Genomic DNA, 26,675 nt, shown 5'->3' on the forward strand with positions numbered 1-26,675 from the left:
CTCACATCTGTTCCTTTCAAACTTACAGCTTCCCTGTTTTTTCCAGCTCAATGTTGCTTTTTCGTCACCAGTCAATAATTACACTTCAGACCTTTCATCTATATTTTTCAATTTCTTTGCCTCCCAATACATTGTCTTTATGGTTTCTCATTTCCCTGTATCATGAAAAATATTGCTGGAAGAAACCTGTCCTTCTGTTTCACTCATACGCCAGTAAAATTATTCCAATGAGTATTATCTATTGGTTACGCGCTACTACTTTTTTAATTCCTCACTGCCTAGCTCTAGATGTTTCTATCAAGTCCTTTTTCATTTTTAGGACTCTGACTACGTTTCTCCTCAAATTTCATCAGTCATTACCGTCTCATGTCTCTTCTCATTTTAATTTTTCACATTTGGTAGCCCTACACAGGAGGTATAAAAAGTACCTCTCATCTCTCATGTCACTTCTGAATACAGCACTGCCTGGGATTTAAGTCACCTAGCTGCCCTGCTGTCTCTCCACACCATCTCCTCCCGCTGTCAGTGACCAGGATACTAGCTGCCTAAACAAATTTACAGGGAGCTCCTCTGCTTTCTTTCTCATTTTTACCCATGCTTGTTTGCTGCACTGTTTACAAATACAAGATAAACTGAAGAAAAAGCTGCCCATCCAGCCATCCCCCAGGAAGTCCTATCCTTAACAATAGCCTAGGCATCCCTTGTTTGCCCACTGCCACAACCAGCATCCCCTAGTATGCCAGTGCCCTCTCCACCAGCTTCTTACGTTCTTTATGGGCTGTCTCCCTGCTCTTATGTCACCTCACCAGCCTGTGAGCATAACTTTATCATATCGTACTGATGTACTTCCCTAGGATGTGTCCACCCGACTTCTTTCAAAAATTACAATATGAATTGAGTCACTCAACATTGTATTCATAAAAAACACCTTTTAAGATATTAAATGTGACCTATATTTCTATGAGTACTTAGCATCCTTCTATTTAAATGGTAAGCTCTTTTTCTGGCACTTTTTCCCTTTTGCTCTGAAACTCTGCCAAATATATACTGATGTTTAACAATTATTATTCTTCTGCATGTGTACCTAAGATAAAAAATATTGTTAAGAATGCCTAAAGATTTTTTAAACTCCTATTTATAAATCTTTTACTATCTTTTTTAATTTTCTCTGCATTAGATGTTCCTCAGGTTATTTGACATCTTTATTTTAATATGTGTGGGTGTTTCCTGGTTTTAGTATTATTCTTAGTTTTCAGTATTTCCAGTTTTATTTCTGTAATTCCCTAGCATGCTTTTTGGAAAAACATAATGGAGCTTTGTGATTTATGTAACAAAAAGTCTTTTTTGTGTAGAGTAACTATACTGGTTATGCTAACTAAAGCTTCTGATACTTATTTCTGTTCATGTACAATAGGGCTTTGTTTTGTTTTAGCCATTAAATGCAGAATGTGATTTTTGAATACCTGTCTTACCATCTTGATAAAAACAGTAGTCACTGTTTCAGTTTCAAGCACAATCAGGGAAGCCTTCACTCTAATACAATTACTGTATCTGCTGCTATACTATTTGAAACAGTATTTGTTCTTTCATTGGTACAAAAGACAATATTACTTAGATTTTCTGGCAAATAGATTTATGTTTTGGCTTATACTTTTTAACCGTAATGCTGCATAGTAATTACTTGGATTTTTTGTATTTTAAAGTTTTATTTTACTTTAAAAAAAATATAGATTTTTCTATTCTTCATATTACCATAGGGAAATGCTTTATACTTTTCTAACATACTTTTTTTTTTTATTTGTCAAAACACAGTCACAATTCCACCCTGTGAAAAGAATATTTTAATTTTTTTTCCTTTTAAAATATGTTACATAAAAGCAACCAGGACTAATTCTTGAAATTATAGATCATCAGTTCCTTGCCTTTTCTATTCAGTTTCCCACTATTAACACAGGCTATGGATTCTCTGACATCCTTTTAATTCTGTGACCCACCTCTTTTTCCAAACAACTTTTTCCCCTTCCCCCATGCCTGCAGGCTTGTTCCTCTTCATTAACATATTCAGACTTAATCTCTTCCATCTGGCAGCCCATCCTTTGGCCTTCGGTCTAAAGATCTTTTATGAACATGTGTACTGCTACTCTCCACTGTTTGTATTTGCCTTTAGTTGCTGTAGCTGTAGGTGACACACAGCAAACTGTATTTACACGTTAACAGGGACTATGTTTCACAGCCATGGAGCTGCTGTCACAGATGCTGACTGCCCCCAGGGTGGACAAAGGCTTGATATTTAGGATAGGTGATATTAATAAGTAAAAGACAAAAAATCTTCCCATACACTTCATCAGAGCTGTGGCCATGGGAGATAACAGAAAAATGTTTCCAGAAGTTGCCTTGAAAAAGTTCAAGATGTAGAAATGTTGGGAAAAGGCAGAGAGGACTTTGCTGCACAGGTCTGCTTGATATTTATTCCTCTAAATAATTTTGCTGGAAGGGCACTACACAATTTTTCCTCTACAATGGTAGTAGATTTGGTTATCTGGAATACTTCGGTCTGTCTGAGTAATCTTTGTCCCTAAGTATATGGAAGGTGTGTGTGGTACAGGAGCAAAGAGAATTATACAGAATTCTGGGCAGTTCTGATTTTTAGAGCAATCTGACCTTGGGAGACTTCAAAGCTGTTTGCTCTAACTTATCAAAGTCCACCTTGGCTACCTTGGATAGCATAACACAGCTTTCTATCCTATGCTGGTCTTCAACAGGATAAAATGCTGTTCCAAGTAGAATGTATATAGCTAACTGTTAAGTGGGCACCAGTGATGACAGTGGCAGTGAAACATAATTTGCGGTCCTTCAGTAAATGCAGTAAAATAGGGCTTTTTCCACAAACATTTACATTTTGTGTCTGTAAATCTGGAATTCAGGTTTAAGTTTGCAATATGCACACCACTCCAAACAAGTTTTGTAAATCACTAGTTTCATGCCAGTCCTCATTATGATAAGGATGAGAAAGGTTTTTATCAGATTATATTAGAGTTTGTAAGGAAATTTTCTTAAGAGTTAAACTGACGATGCAGACTTCTTTGGATCATGTGTTTTAGGGTGCATTTTAAATAACTTCGGTTAAATGGATACAGATATGTTTCTTTTTTTGAAATATGTAGAAGTAACTCATGAATGATGATATGAACTTTTACTTGTTAAAAAAAAAGTTCATTGCAGTGTACTTAATATGCACTTTTTCATTAAAACAAGCCTGCTTCAAAATGTCACTAAACTGGCATAAAATATGGGGGAATAAGAAATTACACAGCTGGTGTGGAAATAAGGATTATTAATAATATCCATTATTTAAGAAAGTAAAACCTATATTGTACTTGTTGCAGAGAAATTACTAAAATTACTTGATTTAGACAAGTCACTTCTAGGAAAAATGGATTGTAGCACAAACAGATCTGGACAATTGCAGACATGCTCTTTTCTAGACTGACTTGTGCCTGGTACAGCATTAGAAGTTGTTGTTCTGCTTGATTTACAGCCATCATTTAGAATTACCTTTCAGTTACCTAAGTTCCTGAAAAATCTTAAAATCTGAATAGTATCCACAGGATTAGAATATAAGTATTTCTAAAGTACTGTAATCTAGGGCTAGGCAACTTAATACTGATTCAGTCCATAGCTCTGAATTTTTAAAGCAAGTTAAGCTCTTAGTTTTAGGTAGCAGCTTGTGGCCACAGTCTTCTACTTACTAGCATTTTTTTATCTAATTAAAAAATGCAATAATATTACTTTTTAGGAAAATCCCACTAGTTTATTTGTCTGTAATTAAAGTGATAAATCTCAGCCATTCAAAACTTTGTGTAAACATAGCCACCAGATTTTCAGGTGTCTGCTTTCTTGCTAACTATAGGGTAGGAGAAAGTATCTTGTCTTTTTATTGAAGATGTTGCTCGAAGAGACAAGTGTAAATGAAACAGTAACTGGTTAAGATTCAGAAACCTTTTCTCCAGAGTTCAGATACCATCTTCCAATATCCAGAAGTATGTAATAACATTGTGGGATAGACTCCTGTAGAAAACCCTGTGGAGAACTTCAGTTGTGTTTTAAAAAGCCATATAATTTGTGATTAGGAATAACATTTGTGTTCTATCTAAATTTTTATTTTGCACCATCATTACATATTTCAGGCTTCAATCTCTGATGAACTTGAACCTTTTTTGGATCCCCAAAATAGACTTTATCCTCTGACAATTTCATCACTTCTTTACTTAGCACTTCCTTAAAATAGTGACTTTAAAAATATAGCAACTTCATTAAAAGAGTGAGCTGATTTACTTTCATCTGAGAATACACCTTATTCTTCAGACTGATCTAAGGCCCAGTTAGAATTAAACTTGGCTAGGGATGTGAAAGATAACAGGAAAGGATTCTATAATTACATTGCAAATAAAAGACAGACTAGGGGCAACGTGAGCCCTCTCTGGAATCTATCAGGAGAACTGGCTACCCTGGATTTGGAGAAGGCTGAGGTTCTTAATGACTTCTTTGCCTCAGTCTTCACTGGCAAATGCTCTGACCACACCACCCAAGTCTTGGAAGGCAGATGCAGGGACTGTGAGAATGAAGACCTTGGGCCCACTGTAGGAGAGGATCTGGTTTGAGACCATCTTAAGAACCTGAACATACACAACTCCATGGGACCTGATGAAATCCATCGGCGGGTCCTGAAGGAGCTGGCAAATGAAGTTGCTAAGCCACTAAGTTGCCTTCTTACTGCTTGTAGATAAGTAAAATGGCTGCTCTGCAAGGTAGTAGTGAAAGTAGGATCTTCATACAGACTCAAGAAGCATATAGTGAAGATGTCATTCGGAATGCAAAAAAGCCCAACACTGACTAAAAATTATGAGGTACTGCTTCTTAAAATTTGTAACTAGAATTTATGCTGAAACACTCACTCACCTTTGTGCTGTGTGCTCCAGAACTCATCCAGGTTTTATGACAGCACTTAATAAAATTTGACAAGAACTCATGCAAGCATGAAAAAAAAGGGGGATTAGGACTGTAAAAAAATGAAAAGGTCTGTTCTACATTATAGCATAATTCTGCATTTTCTCTGGAAAAGGCTACATGCATGTAGATTCTCAAAATGAAGGCAATATAAAAAACAGTGGCTGAAGTGACACATGGTAAAATCTAGAAAAGATGTAGCCCATACTTATGAGTTGAAAACTTTCCTTTATTTTTTCATCTTTCTTTTGACGACACACCTCCAGTGTTCTGCAAATAGACTGAAAATGGTTTAAAGCATTTGTTCCTTGGTTATGATATGAAAAGTCATGATCTGCAGAATCATTTTAACTGCATTGTGTGTTCATTTAAGATTTTGATATTAAGGATGCATCCACAAACATTCTGGGTATTTGATAGTAATCCAAAAAATTTTTCTAATGTTGGCTTAAAATACAGCTTAGCCCAAATATCTCACAACGTACTTATAAAATTGACATTGGAGATGTTAGTGTTGATAAGGTCAAGAAGTTGTCTGAAAGTGGAGATGGTAATTTCTTTAGAACCAAAGCTGAATACCAGAAGATTATATATGTGTATGTTATGACTTGAATATAGGTTAACTATGGCTTCTATCAGTCTACAGAACTTTAATATGGCATTTGAATGTAAAAAGGCAATGTAATGCAAAGATGGCCATGGTTGTTAATGGCTTGTATTAACTGGAAGCTATAAAATCTTCCTAGTACTCTGTTAGTGCTAGCATAATAATTTACCAAGACAATTACCACATGTTGGAATTTTTTTGCTGCTCTAATTCAGTGTTATTAATAATGAATAAAACTGCAATTTTCTCAGGTTGCTAGGGGCAGTAGGGAATTATTTCAATGAATATTTCAGCACATTAGTTTAATCATAGTTCCACAAAATTCAAGTGGGCAATATTTTATACTTCTAAGTTCAGTCTGCTAAGGGACCATAGTCATTAAATTGCAAACTATTTGCACTGAGGTTCATTCTATGATTTACAAGACTTGTTAAAAACACTGTAAAAGAAAGCAAGCTGTGCCATTAATACTTGTAATTTGATGCTGCATTTGTTAATGGGCTCAGCGTGATTAATGTTTTTAGCAGCAGGCAGAACATTTTGAGACAGGCAGGGCTGAGGTTTATAATATATAAATGCATGTAAAGAAACATTAGAATATTGTATGTTTTAGTAATACATTTTTTTACAAGATTGTATTCCTGAAATAGAAAAGCAGCAATGAAACTATACTATAATGTATTTAAATGCACTTCAAGCTGTGGTAGGTGCTGATGTGTGTGTTCTTTATTTCACAGCCAACTGCATGACTTTTGGCGCTTGGATTACTGGGAAGACGATTTGCGCCGGCGGAGGCGATTTGTTCGTAATGCTTTTGGGTCTACTCATGCTGATGCTCTCCTAAAAGCTGCTGTGGAATATGGTCAGTACTAACACCTGCTTAAAAATATTGCTTATGGTGGGTTTTTTTATATCCATGAATCCCTGAAAATCATGTCCTTTCCTTTCTAAGGACTGTGCTGAGAATTCCTAGGACAACTTATTCTTAGAAAAGGAATTCTTTCAATTCTTATACTTTAATGAACCAGGAGACTTGAGCTTGTCACCTGTAGAATTATCTGATCCCTAAGAGATTCATGCTATACTTCTCTAGCATTCCCAGACACTAATTTTGAGACACCAGTAAAAGTAACTGAACTTGTCTCTCTGGAGTGACAGAACAAAACAGTTAGGCCATCAAACTTAGTGTTGTAATAGTTCAATTTGAGAATTTTCATGGATGTGGAATTAACTGTTGTAAAATACTATCAGAAGTTTTATTTTGGCATGAATAATCTCAGTCAAAATTATTTTTTTTTTTCCTGCAAATCATGACATACATAAGAACTTATTTAAAATCATTATTTTAAGGATACTTACACTTTGAATAGTGAACTGACTACAAAGGAGGCTCTAGAAACTTAAAGATTAGATGATGTTTGATTTTCTTGGAGAGGTAGCTAAAGTATAAAAGAGGAAGGAGGAACATGCTTACAAATTCCCTTATATCATCAAAAAGTTTCATATGTTTAGTGACTTATGTACAGCAGACTGAATCTGAGTACTCCAGAAGTCTAAAGCAAATATGTTTCTAATGTTTAAGCTGGGGTATCTCCCTAACCTATCAAAGAAAGCATTTTTTTAAAGAATATTATGTTTTCTGTCATTCTTTTTTCTCTAATCAGTCCTTTTTTTTATTATTATTTAAGTCAGTAGTACTGAAAAAAAAAATACTGTGTTTCTTTAGCATTTAGGAGTAAAAACTGAAGTAATCTGCACAAAGCAAGTTGAACCTTTTAGCTGATCTGTAGCCAAAGGCTAATGTTGCCAGAAGTTCTGTATATGCTAGATGTAAACCTAACTCCATACGACCTAGACATTTCACCAAATTTGCAGGTTGCTGAGGCAAATAGCTGGGATTCAAACAAGGTCAGACATATAAATGAATATATGTGTGTGCAGTTATACTAGCTAGTGTAATTTAATGCTAACTTAAACATGAAGACTATCATATGCAGGACTTCAGTCATAAACTGTTCATAAGTTGGGTTAAGGAAGATATCTCCCCCAGTAGTAGATAGCATTTCATATTTGACAAAGTGTTATATTCACCATGTTCTTCCAAAACATCAAAATACAGATCTTATGAAAGGCAGATGCAAAACTGTGCTAATTGCTATGTTGCTTTTGTAAGCAAATAACCATCAAAAGCATGGGCTTTACATGTTATACAGGTATAAGAAAATATTAAACTAACATAAAAATAGGAAAATATCTGATTTATATGCTATTACAAAGTTTTAAGCCTTGGTGTTATCCTGTTTTTAAAATAACGGTAGCTTTCCATTTACTTATATGGACTTGTTTCATGCCTTTAGAGCAGGAGTATTGTATCTTGGGGAAAAGATCGCACTCAAAGGGTGCTGGAAGTCGTTTGGGTTTTGTTTGGGTTTATTATGAGAACTACGATACAGCTTGCACTTAAACAGTTTCAGCATGTTGCAGAGGTTGCCTCCATTTATATAGTTCTGTGTTCTAGTTTTTTAATGCAGGTAACAGCTGCCTAGTAGTAGAGCTAGTCTAAAATACAAAGCTACAAGAAAAAGAAATGGAAAAACTGAAGTGGTTTCATGCTGGGTTGTTTCCATAGAATCATAGAATAGTCAGGGATGGAAAGGACCTTAAGATCATCTAGTTCCAACCTCCCTGCCATGGGCAGGGACACCTCACACTAAACCATGTCACCCAAGGCTCTGTCCAACCTGGCCTTGAGCACTGCCAGGGATGGAGCATTCACAACTTCCTTGGGCAACTCATTCCAGTGCCTCACCACCCTTACAGTAAAGAACTTTTTCCTTACATCCAATCTAATTTCATGCTACTCATTTGTTAGTATATTCAACATAGAGGAAAATTAAAGTCCAGGTGTATTTAGAGGTGGTGTGCATCAAACTGAGTGGTTGCATAAAAATCACAATAGACTGAAGTTGTCTTGAGTGCAGAATTAAATCATTCTAACTTTTGACATGTGTTAAAATTAACATCTGGAATTTTAAAACAGCATGCGTTAAAGTTATAATTTGTGGATTCTATCTAGATGTACTTACTTTTAAGAGGTTTAAGCCTTTGGATTTTAATACTGAAACTTTCTAGCTGACCTTTCTCTGTAAGAAAGCATCCTTAACACTGATGTTATTTTTATGCCTCTTGGTGTTACTAATGAGTTGAATAATTTATGAGGTTGTCATGTGAAAAGGATTTGGTGCAGTTTGATGTACTTTTAGCCTCTGGTGTTGCAATGTGATTAATAAAGAACTGGAGGCAGATTTTTTTCCACAGGGCTTAACTTTCATTGTGGGGATTTTTTTTATTAGATTTATTTTGATAGTTCTGTTTGAAACAGTTTGATAGTACAATGCCCCTAGCTTCCCAAACTATGCATGATATCACACTACAGAAAGAAATTAAAGCATTTTGAAAAAAATCATACTGCATAGTTTTCCAGTAGTAGTTTTGTTGGGTTTTTTTCTGACCTCAGACATTTTGTTTGTGAGAAATAAACTATTCAACTCAGCAAAATTTGTTGGGCTTTTGTTATATTAATAGCAATTTTTCGTCTTGACTGATACCTCTACTACAAGTAAAGCTATTTTGAGCAACAGTAAAATAGTGGAAACATCTCTCAAGTTTTTGTTATCTACATTGACTGTCAGTTATTATTTAGGACTTTGTGCATAAATATCGCAATGGAGGAATGTTTAGTCAAAGCCTAAGTCAGCAAGCTCTTCAGTGTCTACGATCAAAGGCATCAGCTTAAATAGGTCTGATCAGGCATTGCAGAAGAGGGCAGACAGTTTCAGCTGAGCAAAAATCACAGAGCAAAGATGACAAAATTAATCAGTCATTTCTTTGGCAGTAAATAATAAGATGTGCTGAGTACTGCAGATGAATCTCCAGATACCTTGGAGATGTGCCTGCTTAACACCTGATTTATCTAAGCTTTCGCAGCCATCAAAATACGACCTTGATAAATAAAAAAGCATTCTACAGTCACTCTAGTATTAAATCAGAGTTGATGGTGGATGTATGGATACTGCAATTATATAATAGTTGCAGTCATCAAGGGATAGAAGAGTCTTGGAAATGAAAACTGTACTGTGATCCGTATGTTTGTTTTAGAGAAATTACAACAAATGATAAATTCTACCTTATAAAGATTATTTTAAAAAAAGTTATAGTATTAGCTGATAAGTGACTACTTCCTGTAGGAAACATTTTGTATAATCTACTACTGGAAAACATTATTCTCTCAAAAAATGTCTACTACAGGGCAAGTGAATGAAGCTTCTATTTAACTACAGTCTGTTAGTCAGCTGTTGTATGCATGTTCAGATGTCTGGTTTTGATAAACTATAATATACATACATATATGTATGTGTGTGTGCATCTACAGACACACACATACACATATATGTGTTTGAAGTATCTGACGAGTAAAAAATATTGCAGTGAGAAATTATAACATATTTATATGGCTATATACACGTGTTTAAAAAAATATAGCTTATTCCTATGGTTAAGTACTTAGCTGTCCTTTGAAACTGTAGGTACATCCAAGTCATCGCAGCATTTACAGGAGATGTACTGGAGAAATTTTGCCTTTGGATTAGTCTCCTCCATTTCTAAGATTTGGTATAAGGCATTGGATTTGTCTGTAATCTGTTAAAATGACTTCCATATCCAGATTTAAAATTCAAGCATAATTGGTTCAGTATTGCATCATCTGCTGCACCCTTTTGTTTTAGTTAAATTCTCACTTAAATAGAAATATAGATTCATTTCTTGCTTTTGTGAAGCTGAAGGGATACTACTTCCTGCAGTATCAAAATGCAAGCTATAATGCGATTTTGAACCATCTGGAAACTTTACTTAGAAGAGTTTTAATTTTATAGTGTCAATGGATTTTAAACAGTTTTCACTTGAAGTTTAGATAACATTTCAATGTAATTGATTAAACTGTAGACTGAAAAGAAAAAAGGATTGTATAAAACATTATAAACTCTACTTCCCCAAATTTTGCTACCAATAAATGCATGACATATGCAGATATGACCCAGTGATTCTGTACATGTGGTGAAAGAACTGTCTGTTCCAGTTAAACACCTTAACAGTTTACAGTCATTGGAGATTACCACCCTGCCAGTGAGACAGAATACTGCTCCACAAAGGTCATCTAAAGAGCAAAATCTTTAATTTATTAAGCTTTGGTCCTTCGGTCTTTGAAGACTGTGGTCCACAAACCATTTACATGTAGAGGGTGTCCAAGAAAGGCCACATTTTCTAGTCTGCACTGGAGGAAATGAGTATGAACATCTCTGTGCCCATGTTCTAAACATATGTATATAACCTGGTCAAATATTTCTAGTGTCTGTGCTCAGTAATATTTGGGCTGTTAAGCCAATTATCATGACAGATCCTGAATGCTTAGAATGAAAAAGAAAAAAGAAAAAAAAGAAAACTAGAAAAAACAAACTATAAAAGAAAAAAGCCTTCATAATGCTTCATAATGTAATATACAATACATTCAAGTTTTGAAACAAAGCTGTAGATATGTCTTACATGTGCAATATGGCAGTTGCATTTGATCTTGCATATTTTAAGTTGTTCATTCCATTATGTATTTGGGCATCTAATTAGCAACCTTATTTCAAGAGTGGTTCTAGCTGAAGCAGATTGTATATCGTTCCTTCATGGACTTGTTAGTGCTTTGAGTTTCAGCAAATGTGCATGCTCATTATCAGGAATATGGTTTCATTATATAAACAATTAAAAAACATCAGGTTATGAAATCTGAAATGTGCAAATCTGAAATCTGCTTTCATAAAAGCAGCTGGATTTTGATAGACTTTCGAAGAATTGGAGGCATGATTCCTTCAGGCTGCTGAAGGACTTGTATCAGAGACCATTTAGCTTCAGGTAAGCACTACCTTCCATAGGTTCCCTGCTATGAAACTGGAAGTCTGAAATCCATGGGAACCTGTACTCAAGTCAGAGACTGTCTTCAGAATAGGGACTCTGGGTGTCCCTAAAGAAAGATTCAATTTTTGAGGGTCCTCAGTATTAAAGAAAAGTGTAGCAAGATGGACTTTCAGTAACTGTAACTCTAAAGCAAACCTTCAGTGTTGAGAAGTCCAGAACAGTTGATTCCCGCAGCTCCTGACTTCCATCTCCTGAACTGCTGAGCTTTTTGCCTACTTCAGCCAGTGTTAGCACAAGATGGAGGTAGGAGACTCCAGAGAAACTGGTAAGAAGCTGGTTTAATTTGGCATGCATCAAATGTTGTTCCAGAAAGCTAAGTCAGTTTTACAAACAAACTCAACATTTTCAGATGGTAGATATTTTAAGAAATAAAAATGTCCCATGGACTGGAGATACCAATTTCATCTCTCTTCAGAAGCTTTGCTGTAAAATCAAACACCTTAATCTAGGAAGTCTGAATGCCCACCTAAAATCTAGTCTTCATTTCCAGACATCCTGCATTTTGGTTTCTACACTTTGATATATTAGGTTCTTGGCACTAATGGCATTGCTGACAACATAGAGGTCTTTTTTGTTTGTGAAAATGCCACCATTGTTTACAGTAATTTCAAGATTGTGAAATAAACTCTGCATAAATTGTATATATCTAACAACATTCATTTTCTTCTCAGCTTCATAATGCCCTTTAACTTCATTATCTTCACCCTATCTTTTGTCTGTGCATATTGAATATGACTACCATGTTTCCAGAACTGTTTGAACAAAACCAATTGCAGATATATCTTTAAGAAAGCAGCATTTTTTAGTAACTAATGCAGAACTGAAAGCAAATTGAAGACAACTGATAGATAGCGAATCATCACCTGTAAGAGTTTTGCTAGCAGGCCCACTGGGTGCATAAAACCCAGTTACTTTTCTAGGCGTATCTGCAGTGAGAGCATTCTGGGTGTAGCAGGTAAGAGATTAAAGACCTAATTATGCTTTCAGTTCTGTCTATGAAATATTGCCTTCTATACTATATGAACAGATTTGTTGTCAGAGTTGAGTTTGTAGATCTTTCTGTAGGCTTCTTTTACTTTTAAACTGATCCAGATACTATTTAGATAGTCCTTGTTTAGCTCAGGGGGAAGGCTCAAGGGGGCCGTCTAGTTGTGTATAAATACCTGTTGGGAGAGAATGAAGAAGATGGTGTCAGGCTTCTCTCCCTAGTGACAGGACTATAGGCAACAGGCACAAACAGAATTACAGAACATTCTATTTAAACATAAATTAAAACTTTTTTTTTCCTGTAATGGCAGTCAAACAATGGAACAGGTTGTCCAGAGAAGCTGAATAGCCTCAATCATTAGAAATATTGAAAACCCAGCTTGCCAAGGTCCTTGGCAGCCTGCTTTAACTGACCCTGCTTTGGGCAGAGGATTGAACTAGACAATCTCCAGAGGTGCTTTCTAGCCTCAGAGATTCTCTGATTCTTATAATGGAACCAGAGCTTAAAGCAGACAATTGCCAGAACTTTGTCTTCAGTGGTATTTTTAAAACTCTAGATTATTTGTATCTTGATGTTCAAGACTGATCTTATGTAATTTCTCATGAGCTTAAAAAGAGTGGAAAATTTTGATTAATACTAGAAATGCAATCCATGACAAGTTACTTTAATCTTCATAAATTTTTTTTTAGAAGTGCAGATTTACATATCCTATTATTACAGAATTACTGAGGTTGGAAAAGACCTGCTCAAGCAAGACCACCTAGAGCAGGTTATCTAGGACTGTCTCCAGAAAGCTTTTAAATACCTCCAAAGGTGAGACTCCACAGCCTCCCTGAGCAACCTATGCCAGTGGTTGGTCACCATCAGAGTTAGAAAGTGTTCCCTAATGTTCAGAGGGAACCCTCTCTTTTCAGTTTTCCTTCCTTTCTTCTTGCCCTGTCACTGAAAGGAGCCTGGCTCTATCCTCATTGCACCCTCCCTGCAGGTACTTACTATACTGATAAGATCTCCCCTGAACTTTCTCTTCCCCAGGCTGAATAGTCCCAGCTCTCTCAGCCTTTCCTCATATAAGAGATGCTTCAGTCCCTTCATCATCTTCATGGCCCTTTGCTGGACTCTCTCTGATGTGTCCATATCTCTCTTGCATTCAGAAGCCCAGAACTTGACACAGCATTCCAGGTGTGGCCTCACCAGTGCTCAGTAGATCATCTGTATCTGCCTGTTGTCAATGCTTTACTTAATGCAGCCCACGATACCATTAACCTTTGCATCAGGAGCACATTGCTGGTTCATGTCCCACTTGCTGTCCACCAGGACCCCCAGGTGCTTTTTTACAGAGCTGCTTTTCGTCTGAGTAGCCCCAGTATATACTGGCACCTGCATCTTGAACACTGCCGGGGATGGAGCATTCACAGCTTCCTTGGATAACCCGTTCCAGTACCTCACCATTCTCACAGTAAAGAATTTCTTCCTTATGTCTAACCTAATTCTCCCCTGTTTAAGGTAGCTCAGTATATGAGCTAACTTGCACACTGATTGTGAAATCTCCAATGTATTCTGAATGAGTTTATATTCAAACTGTGTGCCTGAAGAAGTCACAAAAATCGGTGTGGTTTTCTGAGTATAACAATTGAAGATTTGCATCTACAGCCTTATAATTGTAGCCCAACAGTGCCATCCACTGCTTCTCCAAATAAACTTCCAAACATTTCATCCTCATAGGTTAATAGGGAAAATATGACATGATAATTGTGTCATCTTAATATTTTACATGGTAATTGTCAGATACAGATGAAAATGAAATTTGTTTAGAGAAAGTCCAGGAATAAGATCCTACAACAGGTATTACTTGAAGGATCTGGAAAACAAAATCCTAATCATGAGAATAATTAAATCTGAAATACTAGATTTAATTTGGTATTTCTAGTACTTCTTAGCCCAGCCCCCCCCCAATTGTAAGCATATTCTCATTAAATATATCTACTGTTATGATGATTCTCATTCTTATAACTCATTTTAATGTAATGGAAGACACCTTCAAGGTGTAAACTTAACAGTAGGGTACTGCATACTACTGTGCTGAGTTGTATCGAGCACTCAGTGTCTGACCTTCTGCTGTTTGGCTAGGTGATGAAAATAAGTTACAATTGAATCCCAGCAGTCTTTTGCAGTCTCTGAATGTCTGCTTCCTGTTATATGCTATTTCTAGCATAGGAATAGCAGCTTTATAGTAAGTTTTAAGTACAGATTCATGAAATAGTTGAATTTTTGTAATTATTTCCTCAAATCTTGAATGTCAGAATATCGATATTGACTCTTATTAAGGCTTTTCACAGAGCCAAATAGGATATGAAAACTTTTGTTTTCCTTCAAAACCTCTGTAATGGTTTGAAATGCCTTTCCTCTGAGATTTTCAGGTTAGCTGGCATGACCTGGATTTTAGCTACTGTTACAGGTCTGAGCTAATAGATTTTACTGTAGAACTTTCTGGCTTTTTACCAGCAGTTAACTACTTCTATTTCTTGCTTCTTCTTCTAAAAGCATATGACTTCAGAATGTTCTTGAAGTAATCAAATTGGCCTGCAAAACCATTCCTAAGACCTAAATATTGCAACCGTTGCCAGTCTTAGAATTCTAACTGCATTTTTCTCCTTTCACTGTTACATTGTTGTGTGAAAAGAATAAGTGATGTCAGTCTGTTCTGCAAAATTAATGTACTTACTGAAACCTGTAAATTACTATGGTGTGAAATGTCTTCAAACCCACATGAAGGGTGTATTTGTTTTTTTAATTCAGTTCTATTGTTAATTCATAGAATCATAGAATAGTTAGGGTTGGAAAGGACCTTAAGATCATCAGGTTCCAACCCCCCTGCCATGAGCAGGAACACCTCGCTCTAAACCATATTACCCAAGGCTCTGTCCAGCCTGGCCTTGAACACTGCCAGGGATGGAGCATTCACAGCCTCCATGGGCAACCTATTCCAGTGCCTCACCACCCTAACAGGAAAGAATTTCCTCCTTATATCCAATCTAAACTTCCCCTGTTTAAGTTTTAACCCATTACCCTTTGTCCTACCACTACAGTCCCTAATGAAGAGTCCATCCCCAGCATCCCTATATGCCCCCTTCAGATACTGGAAGGCTGCTATGAGGTCTCCACAGAGCCTTCTCTTCTCCAGGCTGAACAGCCCCAACTTTCTCAGCCAATCTTCATATGGGAGGTGCTCCAGTCCCCTGATCATTCTCGTGGCCCATCTCTGGACTTGTTCCAACAGATCCATGTCCTTTTTATGTTGAGGACACCAGTAACTGACAAAGAAGTAGAAGTTACTGACCCATGTATATTCAGTGCATCTCAGAAATGTTTTGGAAAAACATTCTTTCAGTAAAAGTCTAATAATAGTCCTTTGGTACACCTTTCACAGCTGGGTGAATGTAGCTCTTGGGACTCAGGTTTTACTATGTGCTTTTCTTACCTCCTGTTTTCTGTGTTTTAAGACTCCATATTAAGGAGTAACAGCACTATAAAACATCTCTGGCTAGTTAAAAGTGCAAAAAATAGTCTGGTTTTACATTTTCTCCACTGTTCTTATTCTCGATGTCTCTTCGACTGTAGGCCTCTGTTCTCCACTTTGTATATGAGTAAGTGAAAATATGTATATTTTGTTACATGAAACAAATATTTAGTAACACACATAACTGAGTAAAGAAGCCAAAGCTGGATGACACGGGTCTAAAAATGCAAGGTGAAGTTCCATTTCTGCCTGTATGGAGGAAGGTGTTTAATGAAGACCTGGCTGGGACAGCCTGCTGTCTGGAATGGAGAGCCATTATTTCATAGTACAGATTTTAAAAGATTTTACTTTCTGGCAGCCAGTAGGAGGCATGACAGGCTTTCAGGCAATGGGCTCAGGTTCTGAGAGCCTCTGGGCTAATTGCAAGGTAAAGATGAAGTCAACAGGGTCAGATTGCAAGTATCTTGGATATAGGTGACTCCTTGTCTTTCACAAAGCAAATAGAGCCTGTATGTGCAGATTACAAAAATAAATTAATTCATTTTCAGAGACAATGTATATTTTAATATACCTAAGTATTTTTACTGATCTTTTCACATTGCACTACTTCATCACAGAAAATCTATTTCTATTATATCACATTAAAATTATCATAGAGGCTTTATATAAATAGTAAGACTTGGACACAAGAAACAAAGACTTATGTATGTGTGCCCTAGCTATTCCATATCTCTACAAGTGCTGTGAGTTCTTCAATACCACTAATTTTATGTTACTCATTTTATACTGTTTGCTTTGAAACACACACAAAAAGTACCAGTGTAGTGAAACCAACTGGAAAGTTTTATGAGTTTCAGCATTGTGCAAGGTACAGGTAGGGAAGCAGAAACATCTGGTGAAAGCACCGTATTAAAACCCAAATACATTTTATGGAAAAGTTCTCAAATATACCACTAACCACCATGACAAGGAAGACACACCTTGTTAAGAATTTTATCAGCCAGCATATTATACACATTTCCAGTTACATACTTAATTTTGTTTTCCATATCATGTATGCTACATCATTACATGACTTTTTTCTTATACCTGTTGTATGCCTAAAGAGTGTATCTGCCAACATGTTTTTGTAAAGCCCTGAACATTATCTACAACAGATAAACTTTCCCAGCTGAAAGACCTAAGCTTGATGCTTGTAGAATATTTTTATTGGTGTCTCTTTCACCATACAGCACCACTCATTCAATCCCATGCCCTTAAAAAAGTTGATCATGATGCCTAAATAGCATCTCAGTTCCAGTCTGAATGGAAAATAGTGTTGCTAGTGCTTGCAAATTTAACATAGACATAGACATTTTACAGTTATTCCTGCAGTTGAGGGAAAGTTTGCTTTCTCTTACAATCTTTATGAGCAGAATGAAAGACCTCACAGGCCTCAGGTGGCAGCTTAATGGAAAGTGAAATAAAATACTACTCTCCTTTTTTTTCTTCACTGCTGACTGCTGCTAAGATTTTTGTGAGTTAGCTCTCCTTAATACTCATGCAGGCTTTCTACCTGGGGGCAGTGATTACCATTTACCTATTTCAGAGGCAAAAAGGTGAAAATCTCGTTGACTATATCATTGAGCTGTTTCAATAACAGACCCTCAGTATCTGCTTTATCTCAATGACATTTTGTGTACCGCTACTGTTTCACTTTTCATCTGCATGAAACAAAGATGTTTTATAACTGCAGATATAGTTGAAAAAATAAACAAATAAAAGCAGAGTAAAATTCTGTCCTAAATAACATAAATAGTGAAGATTTGATTTTAATTGCATAGATAATTGCTCTATAAATAGATAATTTTTATAGATAATTGCTATTGATAGATAATTACTGTGTCAAAGGAGCTTGTCTATTTACAGAAGCCTGGCCCAAATAGAAGTGCTGTCACTACTAGTGCATAGACCCTTAATAGCACTAAGAGTTAAACACAAATATCCCAGTGTTAGGTCCACACTGCTGCCTCACAAATGTGTATATCCTGTGGGTGCTGCCCTTTGTCTAGTGTTGCTGTAGGCACTGATCTACACAAAAATAGGAAGTTTTTCCCACCAGTTACCGTTGTTCCTGATGTGAATATTATGTATGCCAGTTTTAAAGATACGCTGATCTGTGGGAGAGTGAAATGGAATTTGTACACAGTAGATGACAAAGTACTGTCAAGTAACTCTAGATGTTCTAATGACAGTATTATATTGGCAAATTTATTATTTATATATAATGGGACAATCCTTTTAAGAAACAGTTACAGGAGACATTATGTCATGTATAGGAGATTTTTTCTGTGTAACGACTGCATAAGATGTTCCTTCTCTATGTCACAAAAGAGCAGAACTTCATTTAAAAAGATTACTATTCTAGAAAGCAAAAATCATTTCAGATATGTTGGCAAATGAGTCTCTCAAAGCACTGAGCATGACCTGTTGAGGTGTTCTTCTGTAAATAAGTAGTCTCTATAGAAATTAAAACAATTGCCCAACTATACTGGAATTACAATAGCTACTATAAAATAATTTTAAACTTACTCCCTACACCTTTGTTCCCTGCACTAGAGAATTAATTTTTTAGCTATCTTATTATGTCTCTCTACAATGGCTATTGCCAAAGAGCTGATCTTGTTTGGATCTGATAGCAAAAGCTTAAGTGGTGAGGGGCAAATTGTCTTCTAGCAAAGACATAATCAACCATACTTTGGCCACAGAGAGGGAGAACTAAGCAATTGGAAGGCAGACCACAGTATTAGACATATATCTTTCTTTTGAAAAAAATATAGGAGTTTGGACCAGTCTCATGGGTTGAAGGCTCTAATTTGTAAATGTTTGGTAAAGAGTTAGAAGTGTTAGTATAGAACACCCCAGTACAGGAGGTAAGATCACATTTCTCACATGCCACTGCATTGCTATTGAGCTGCTAGCATGCACCAAGCATTTGTATTTCCAGAGAGCATATAATTTCTTCCCAAGTCTTTATTGTTATTAGCCTTTTCAGACAGTGTTTTTTGTGAGCAGGAAGCAAAATTGAGGCGAGCATATGTGGGCACAATTCCTTGGTGCGGAGTGTGCCTCTTTAGAAGTCCAGCAACTTTGATCCTGTCTTTAAGATCCGCCAGCAGCTAGAGTCAGAACATGGCTTTTCCTGGAGAATATGTGCTTGGGTTAGGTATTTCAACCTCAGAACTAATTTAAAACTTTCCAGACGTAATCCAGACCTGAATGTTAAGACATTATGTATTCTTCACTTATATGTTATCTTAAAAGCGCTTTACCAGGTGATGTTTCAAAAGCATGGAATACATTAGTTAGCAGATTTATTTCATTATTTCATTATCATGACATGCATATTTAAATTCAATCACCTTTTGCTTCTTACCTTATTAATTCCATTTTTTCTGTTGAAATAGTTCTATTACCCTCTTCTGTGGCCTGCCTTAAGAAACCTTTGCTTATATGTGAATATTTTGAATTAAGGACAAATGAAATTCCTTTTTGCTGTCAAAACCAAATTGTGAAAATGCATTGCACAGCTTTGAAAATCAGTACACTCTATTAGCAGACCTGTCAATATAAAAAGTGCATTCCATTTCCACCTCTTGCTCTAATAACCTTTTCTGTGTTACTCAGAGGCAGTTCACATAATCAGAGTATATTGTCAGCTTACTGGAGTTGGGGAAGCATGAAATGAAAATTGCGTTAATATTGATCCAATTCTCTTACTTGCAAGTGTCCTTGATGTCCTTTCCACTGAGCAATAACTGTTGGTGTGATGTAGTTATTTTCCTCTGAGCTATTACTGTACTTCTGTAAAATAGCTGGAAATACAGTTAGGAAAATTTTATTGCTCTTGATTATTTTTCTTGTGTATCATCTTTGCCTGTTTAAATGATCCGCAGTGTATCATAGAATTTGGTTTCTTTCTGCAATTTGTCAAACTACAGTATGCACCGAGAGGCTGCATCTCAAACTGACAGGGATTTGTAAAGGTCAGCAGTCATGAAATATGAATCCATTCTTGTGTGTACAACTTACAGTGGCAAGCTACATCTTAATCCAAATATAAACATTTGAGTGTTTTAAATTCCCATTAGAAGGACTACTTCTGTTTCCAGTCAGAATGAAGACTGCACTTCAGGAGCCTGAAATGCCTTGTCTTCAGGAGCCTGAAATGCCTTCTAACGTTTCCTGGACCAGTCATATCCTACTCCGTTACCCGTTGGCTATTTATAGTCGGTGCTGAATTAGTGCAGGATCCTTTCTCTTATGCTCAGAATATCTGAAATCTCAAATAAATATAATGCTAATAGTGACAACTTCTAAAAATTAATTTTGTAACCACTCTGTTCTCCTATCTGTAAACTAAAAAATAACAAGTGCCCAACACGGTAACTTCATCTTTATTTTTATGTAGGACATTTTGTATAAATATACAACACTTTGACTTTAACTGCAAGCACGTATTGTTTTAAAAGCCCTCAGTCTTAACTGAGAATTGTGTTCATTTTGGTCTTGCCCTTATTCTCAGTCTCCTCATTGGCATAGTTTATGTCAGTCTCATTTTTACAATGCAGAACTCCTGAGAATTTTTAATATGAAAACATATACAACAGTAAAGCATTTATTTACAAATGACTCATATAAAGAAGATCTTTTGGTCAGATATTAGGTACCAAAATTGGAGAAAAAAATATGGAATGTCTATGATTAAATTTTAAAGTATTTATTATAGAAAACTAAAATATTATTTGGTTTTACTTTTCATAGAGTGATTTCCAAAACAAATGTATGCAATTTTCATAGAATTTTCTAGAATTCATAGATTTTTCTCCCTCATTTCTTCAAAGATCCTTAATAATGAAAATATTATTTAGATTCCTCTGGCTTTTATTAAATCTATTAAAACCAGCCTTTCTTTAACAACAGTTACTTCTCTCATTCTCTAGGGAAACTTAATTATATGCCAGTTAAAGCTGCCGGTTCCAGAAACACATAGCAATTTAAATAACAACTGTAGCAGACACAGGTGGGGACAGTTCATCAAGATATGCCAGCATTGGTCTGCTACTCAAAGCCAGAAGGCCTTCTTCTGAGCAGACTCAGGGATACCTGGTGTGTGTTTCCCATGGAGCAAATGCAGTCCCAGGAGGGCTGGCTCTGTAGCCTTGCAGAAAGATGTTAGGCTGGGGTGGAGTGGTCACCATGTCGATGATTTAATCTTGCTGGGTTTTGTAGAGGTCAGTTTACAGACTCCCAAGCAGCTGCTCTCCATAACTGTGACTGCTGCAAGGGTCCTGGTGCCTAATCAAGTTAGTAAAAGTTAGCAATGAAAGCAGGGGTTTAAACTGTTAGAATATATAAAGCAGGAAGATTATCTAGCCAAACTTTTTTCTAAGTATTTTCAACTGTTAATAATGTTGAATGAATGAAAAAGTAGGAAATAATGTTGCATTCTAATTCTGTGCACACATCATCTTAGTTATTCCTGTAAAACTTTGTTTGTGTGATAAACAATTACCCCAAGGAAAAGCTTAGTTCTTTCAAACTGTTGATAAATGCTGTTTTATCTGCAATATAATTTCATGGTTCATATCATGACCTATCATGTAGCCTCTTGTGAGGAACTAATTCTGAATTATTTAATAAAATATTAAAAACTGCCTTGCGTGATTAAAATCCAGCAACAAAAGTTCTATAGAGCAGCACATACCCAGTGATCTGTAAGGAGGAAAAAGCAACTTAATCCTTAAAAAGTTTCTGAGGAGAGCTAAGCTTCACAAACACTGTACTTCAGCTGCTATAAAAGAGAGGTTTTAATTAAATGCAGCATTTTACTGTAAAGAGAACAGACTTTACTTATGTCAGAATGCTCCTTTAGAAGCCACATGAAACTGTAAAAGACAATATATAAAAAAGGTTCCTTATAGAAAAGAAGAACACCATCCCATGAAGCAGATTTCCAGATGTTTGGAAACATTAGAATTTCCTGTCAGTATATTTAGGTAACATTAAAATGAGGTTAACTTTCCATTCTGCCATCTCTCTTCAAAGATCAAAGAGCACTCACTGCATAAATTGCCTTATCGGTAATTCGTTGAAGTAAACTATGGAAACAACTTTATAAGAAGCAGTAGTCTCCTTTTGTTGGTTACAGTATTACCAAGAAAACTTTCCTTAAAATTAACCATATTTTTTACCTCATTTTATACTAAATACAGAGAGAAAAAATTTAAAACACTGTATTTGAATATATAATAGATAGAAGTAAATAGTGAACTGGACACTCCCTGTGCTCAACCAAATTGTAGTATTTAGTGTATGACCTAAAGAGATAAGCATACAGAAACATAAATGTAATAAAAAATATGTTATGCTCGTACTGCTAATTTAAAAATTTTATTTAGGGATAGTTTTTGTGACTCTGGACAGTTACAGTGTTGTTAAAATTTAGATTGAATCCCTAGAACCTGTTGCAACCTACAAAACCCCACAGGAAATTTATTGACTTAATTGAAAATAGGCAAAAATTCAGATGTTACAATAATACACACCTCCAAATTGTTTAGATATTGTCCACATTAAATAATTCTAGAAGCTGTAACTTCAAAATAACATGAGATTCTTCAGTTCTCGGTAAATTATTAGGTTTTTATGGGGGTTTGGTATGGGGTTTTTTGTCTGCTTAACAATTTCTGTTTCAGAAAAAGTAATGCTACTGGAAGAGAGATTAGTAAATTCTTGGCAATAGTGTACGATTTTACTGTGCAGCTCATATAATCTTTCACAAATATAAAATACCTTCTCATGGAAGTAGGAGTTTTGTAGAGGAGTGGTGGTTGATTAATCTCTTTAAAAGATGGGCTCTTTTCAGCTACTGAAGGAAGCCAGTTTTTAACATGCACATCTAAAACAAATGATCAGGGTGATAACAGGCGTAACAAAAGAGGTTTTGGGGTGGTTTTTTCAGTAGCTTATCTTATCTTATACATACATTCTCTTCAAGTATCTTTGAGACAGCCTTCAAGTTTCAAGAAATTAGAAGGCATCAACTTCATTTGAACTTCAATATGAGCCAAGTGACTTATTTCCATTGAATTATTTGCAAAGTTAAGAAATATTTACCTGCTTTTTTCAAGGCTCCTCTCCAAATCTCAGTCTAGAAAAATATCCCTTAAGAAGCAGCTTGATAAGGATAAGAACTGATAGCATCTGCAAATTCCAGACTGTATACTCCAATGTCAAAATATTGCTTTCTTGAAATTATGTCTAGTTTCAATTTACTTTGTTGCTATTTTAATGGATTTGAAACATATTCTAATTAGACTTAGGAACTGACATTCGTAGAATTCCATACTGTGTCTTTAAAATACAAACCCCTTGTGTCCCAAAAAGAGTTTTAAATGGAATATCTGGAAATGGATTTAATTTCATAGTCATTTTTCTGGGGCTTTGAAATAAAATAATGTTAGGTTTGATTTTTTTTTTCCAAACACACTGAAATATTAAGTATTCATTTATTCGTCTCTCCTTTTTATATCATTGTTAACAATACTAGACATAGTTTTATGTCATATAATTTTTTATTCAGTTTGTTGTCTGGTTTTAAAGAGACAACTTGTTTTTCTTTTTCTCTTATTTGGAGAGGTTCTCTTATTTTAAAACCTTTTTGAAGTCATCTTGAAATGCAAAAATAGAACATCTGTGACAGATCTGTTTTGAATATATTTCACATTTCAGGATCCAAAAAGATATGGTGGGTCTGTGGTATTTGCTTGTTAATTTCTTGATGAATGGCTAGAAAGGCCACGAAGTGCACTCAGTACAGCACGTCTTCCGAAGATAGATGATCTCAAATAAATTCTATTCCCAATCAGTTTTTGATTTGTTAGGTGTTAAACCATTTCTTTGTAAGGACAGTGTTTACAAGCCTTGTAATGAGACAGCCCTGTGAGACCTTACTCTTCTTGCTGTAATTTTGATAAATGGAACTCTAACTCATAAAGGATATAGTGATTGAAGGGCAACGCCGGGTCTCGTACACTTTCATTTAGATAAATGTTGGGTACAGTACAGCAAAACTGAGGTGCACTCAACAAAGTGATAAATTTAGACAACAGCCAAGCCAGAGCTTTTTTCCATCAAGACAAAGAAGTGCCATTTACTATATTTCTTTTAGATAAATGTATGTTTAATATTATAAGGCAGAATGGATTTTAGAAACATTTATCTTGTTGCTAATCTCCAAATTTGCTAAACTAATTTAATGCTTTCTACTCTACCGCATTTCTTACATCAGTGTCTGGCAATACTTCTGTAATCTGGTAACTGGAACCCTCATCACGAGGGATTTAAAATACACTAGATTGCAGGTTCTTCTAATGCATTTTAGGTGTTGTTAATCATTTGGGGCTTGAACTTATTTTCCTTGTAATTTTAAAAATATATTTTCATGCATAAATAATTTTAAAAGACTGTCACTAATTGGTTACTGCAGAAGCGTTGACTCTATGATTACTTCAGATTAGTATTTCTGAAGTAATTCATTTGAACATTATCACATTTTATAAAACTCTTGAAACTTCCCTAAAACTCACTGGAACTAGCAAAAAGGAAGAGAACAGTATTTTCATGCCTCCTTCCTCCCCCTTTGCTAGTTAATCCAAGGCACAGTCTTCTTCAGTGTCAAGTATTCACAGCAGGATCTATTACTTGTGTCAAATAATGCTAAAGTCCCTGGAAGTAAACACAAGTGTAACAAGATCCTGATCTAACAGTTAAATATCCAGGACAATTCTGATATAACAAAACTGAAGGTCTGTTACAGCACATTGCTCCTTTCTTTTTTTTTTTCAAACTCCTGCAATTCTTGATCCTTTTTGTGAATTAGGAGGGGGAAAAAAAGGAAGAAAAAAAAAGGAAAAACCTTGGAAATAGTACTTGATTCAATTTTAAATTAAGTAAATAATTAGTGTACTAAGTAATAAGCTGTACAAGTATGGTAATGAGCCTAATAACTGGACACAGCAAAACACAGTATACTAGTATATATTGATATTGTCTTAATTGCTGTCACTATCTGTATGGTCCTAGTGGAGAGAGCAACACACAGGAGAGTTGCTGTCCTGTGTTTTGGGCTTGGAGAAAAAACTGGGGGTTTGCTTACTTGTTTGTCTTTGCCTGCTTTATCATTTCAGAAATAGAAATTGAGATAATAGCAACACTATATGAAAGACTAATATTAGGCAATGCAAAACATGAGGTTGTCTTGGCCTGTAGTGGAGTCTGATATCCACCATGCTAGTAGTGATCTTCAGAGTAAACGCACTCATAGAAAAATATGCTTCCAGCATTTTTATTTATATGTGACTCTGTGTGTGCAAACTAATTAGAAGACATCTAAGAGTAGGAGATAAAATCATAACACCTTCCCCACTGTTTGTAATAACAAAACTGCCTGACATTTCAGTGCCAATCCATGAATCTGTCTCCACTGATTTATCTACTTACTGTATTCTTCTTACTTGTCCTGTATTAATACAAGGCCAGGAGTCTTACTGGGCTTCACTTCATTGTTTTACATCTCCTATAATAGTGTTCAATCGTGTTTAAGTTCAGGCTTTGTAGAAGACAAGCAAAATCTACATGTGCCTGGTTTTCCTCATATTTCACCCATCGTTCTGTAGCTTAGTAGGAGGAAAAATTCTAAATTGTCATACATAAAGGAGAGAATATGTTTGAGTTTTATTTCTTGTTTGGTAGAACTGGAGATACCCATACCTTATATGGTCCAAGGTGAAGATGCAGGGCTTTCTGTTTAGGAAAAGAACAGAAGGCTTTCTTGCATAATGCTGCTATGGGTCTGTAGTACTAAAAATAAAGCTAATGTGCTCTCCGCAGTTGAGAAGGAAACACTGAGCTGATGTCACAATAGAAACATGAAAGTTATTTATGATATGAAAGCTACTTATGATTCTGTCATTTGACCACACTATAATTAATTCACTATGTTTAATTTTTTATATCATGAGAATGAACTCTGGCAAATGCTAGTAGGAATTTCCCAAAACCTAAGAAGGTTCCTGCTGTAAGGAGACGTCAGTCTGAGCAGAAGTCAGTTATAAGCAAGAAGGAAGGGTAAGACTTACCTGTGAAGTCCTCTGATGTAGTTTCCACATGCCCATACACCAACCTTTTTATTGTGCTCCTTAGAAACACACACACACAGTTGCACACCAAAGTTCCCTCACTGTGCTTGTCTTTTTTTCATTTTTTTCTGAATCTCTGCATAGCACACCTTGTATATTGAAATAAGCCTGCTTCGTCATCCTGTCCCTGCTATCTCTTAAGACGCAAATGATGAAAGATTTTGAATATCTGAAAGCAATTCCTTTAATTTAGAGTAGGTGGATTGAGTTCTCAGAGGGCAGATTCAGGACACCAAAAAGGAACTCCTGCTGAATTTCTTGCAGATAGAAAACAAATGGAACAACACTGAACATAAA

The 26,675-nt window shown here is 35.7% G+C and overlaps 1 protein-coding gene across 11 annotated transcripts in view; it reads left to right on the top strand.

The window, feature by feature from the left end:
• NBEA (neurobeachin) overlaps nucleotides 1-26,675 on the top strand; it is a 499,996-nt gene that overhangs the window by 303,450 nt on the left and 169,871 nt on the right. For all 11 annotated transcript variants that reach the window (XM_061345312.1, XM_061345371.1, XM_061345303.1 and 8 more), the window contains one exon: nucleotides 6,352-6,476. In XM_061345312.1, coding sequence (XP_061201296.1) covers nucleotides 6,352-6,476 — 125 coding nt within the window. The remainder of the gene's footprint in view (nucleotides 1-6,351; nucleotides 6,477-26,675) is intronic.

Source organism: Neopsephotus bourkii, unplaced genomic scaffold (assembly GCF_033783945.1).
Source record: "Neopsephotus bourkii isolate Nb327-2 ecotype Australia unplaced genomic scaffold, CSIRO-AGI_Nbou_v1 NB_38, whole genome shotgun sequence".
Classification (NCBI taxonomy): Eukaryota; Metazoa; Chordata; class Aves; order Psittaciformes; family Psittacidae; genus Neopsephotus; species Neopsephotus bourkii.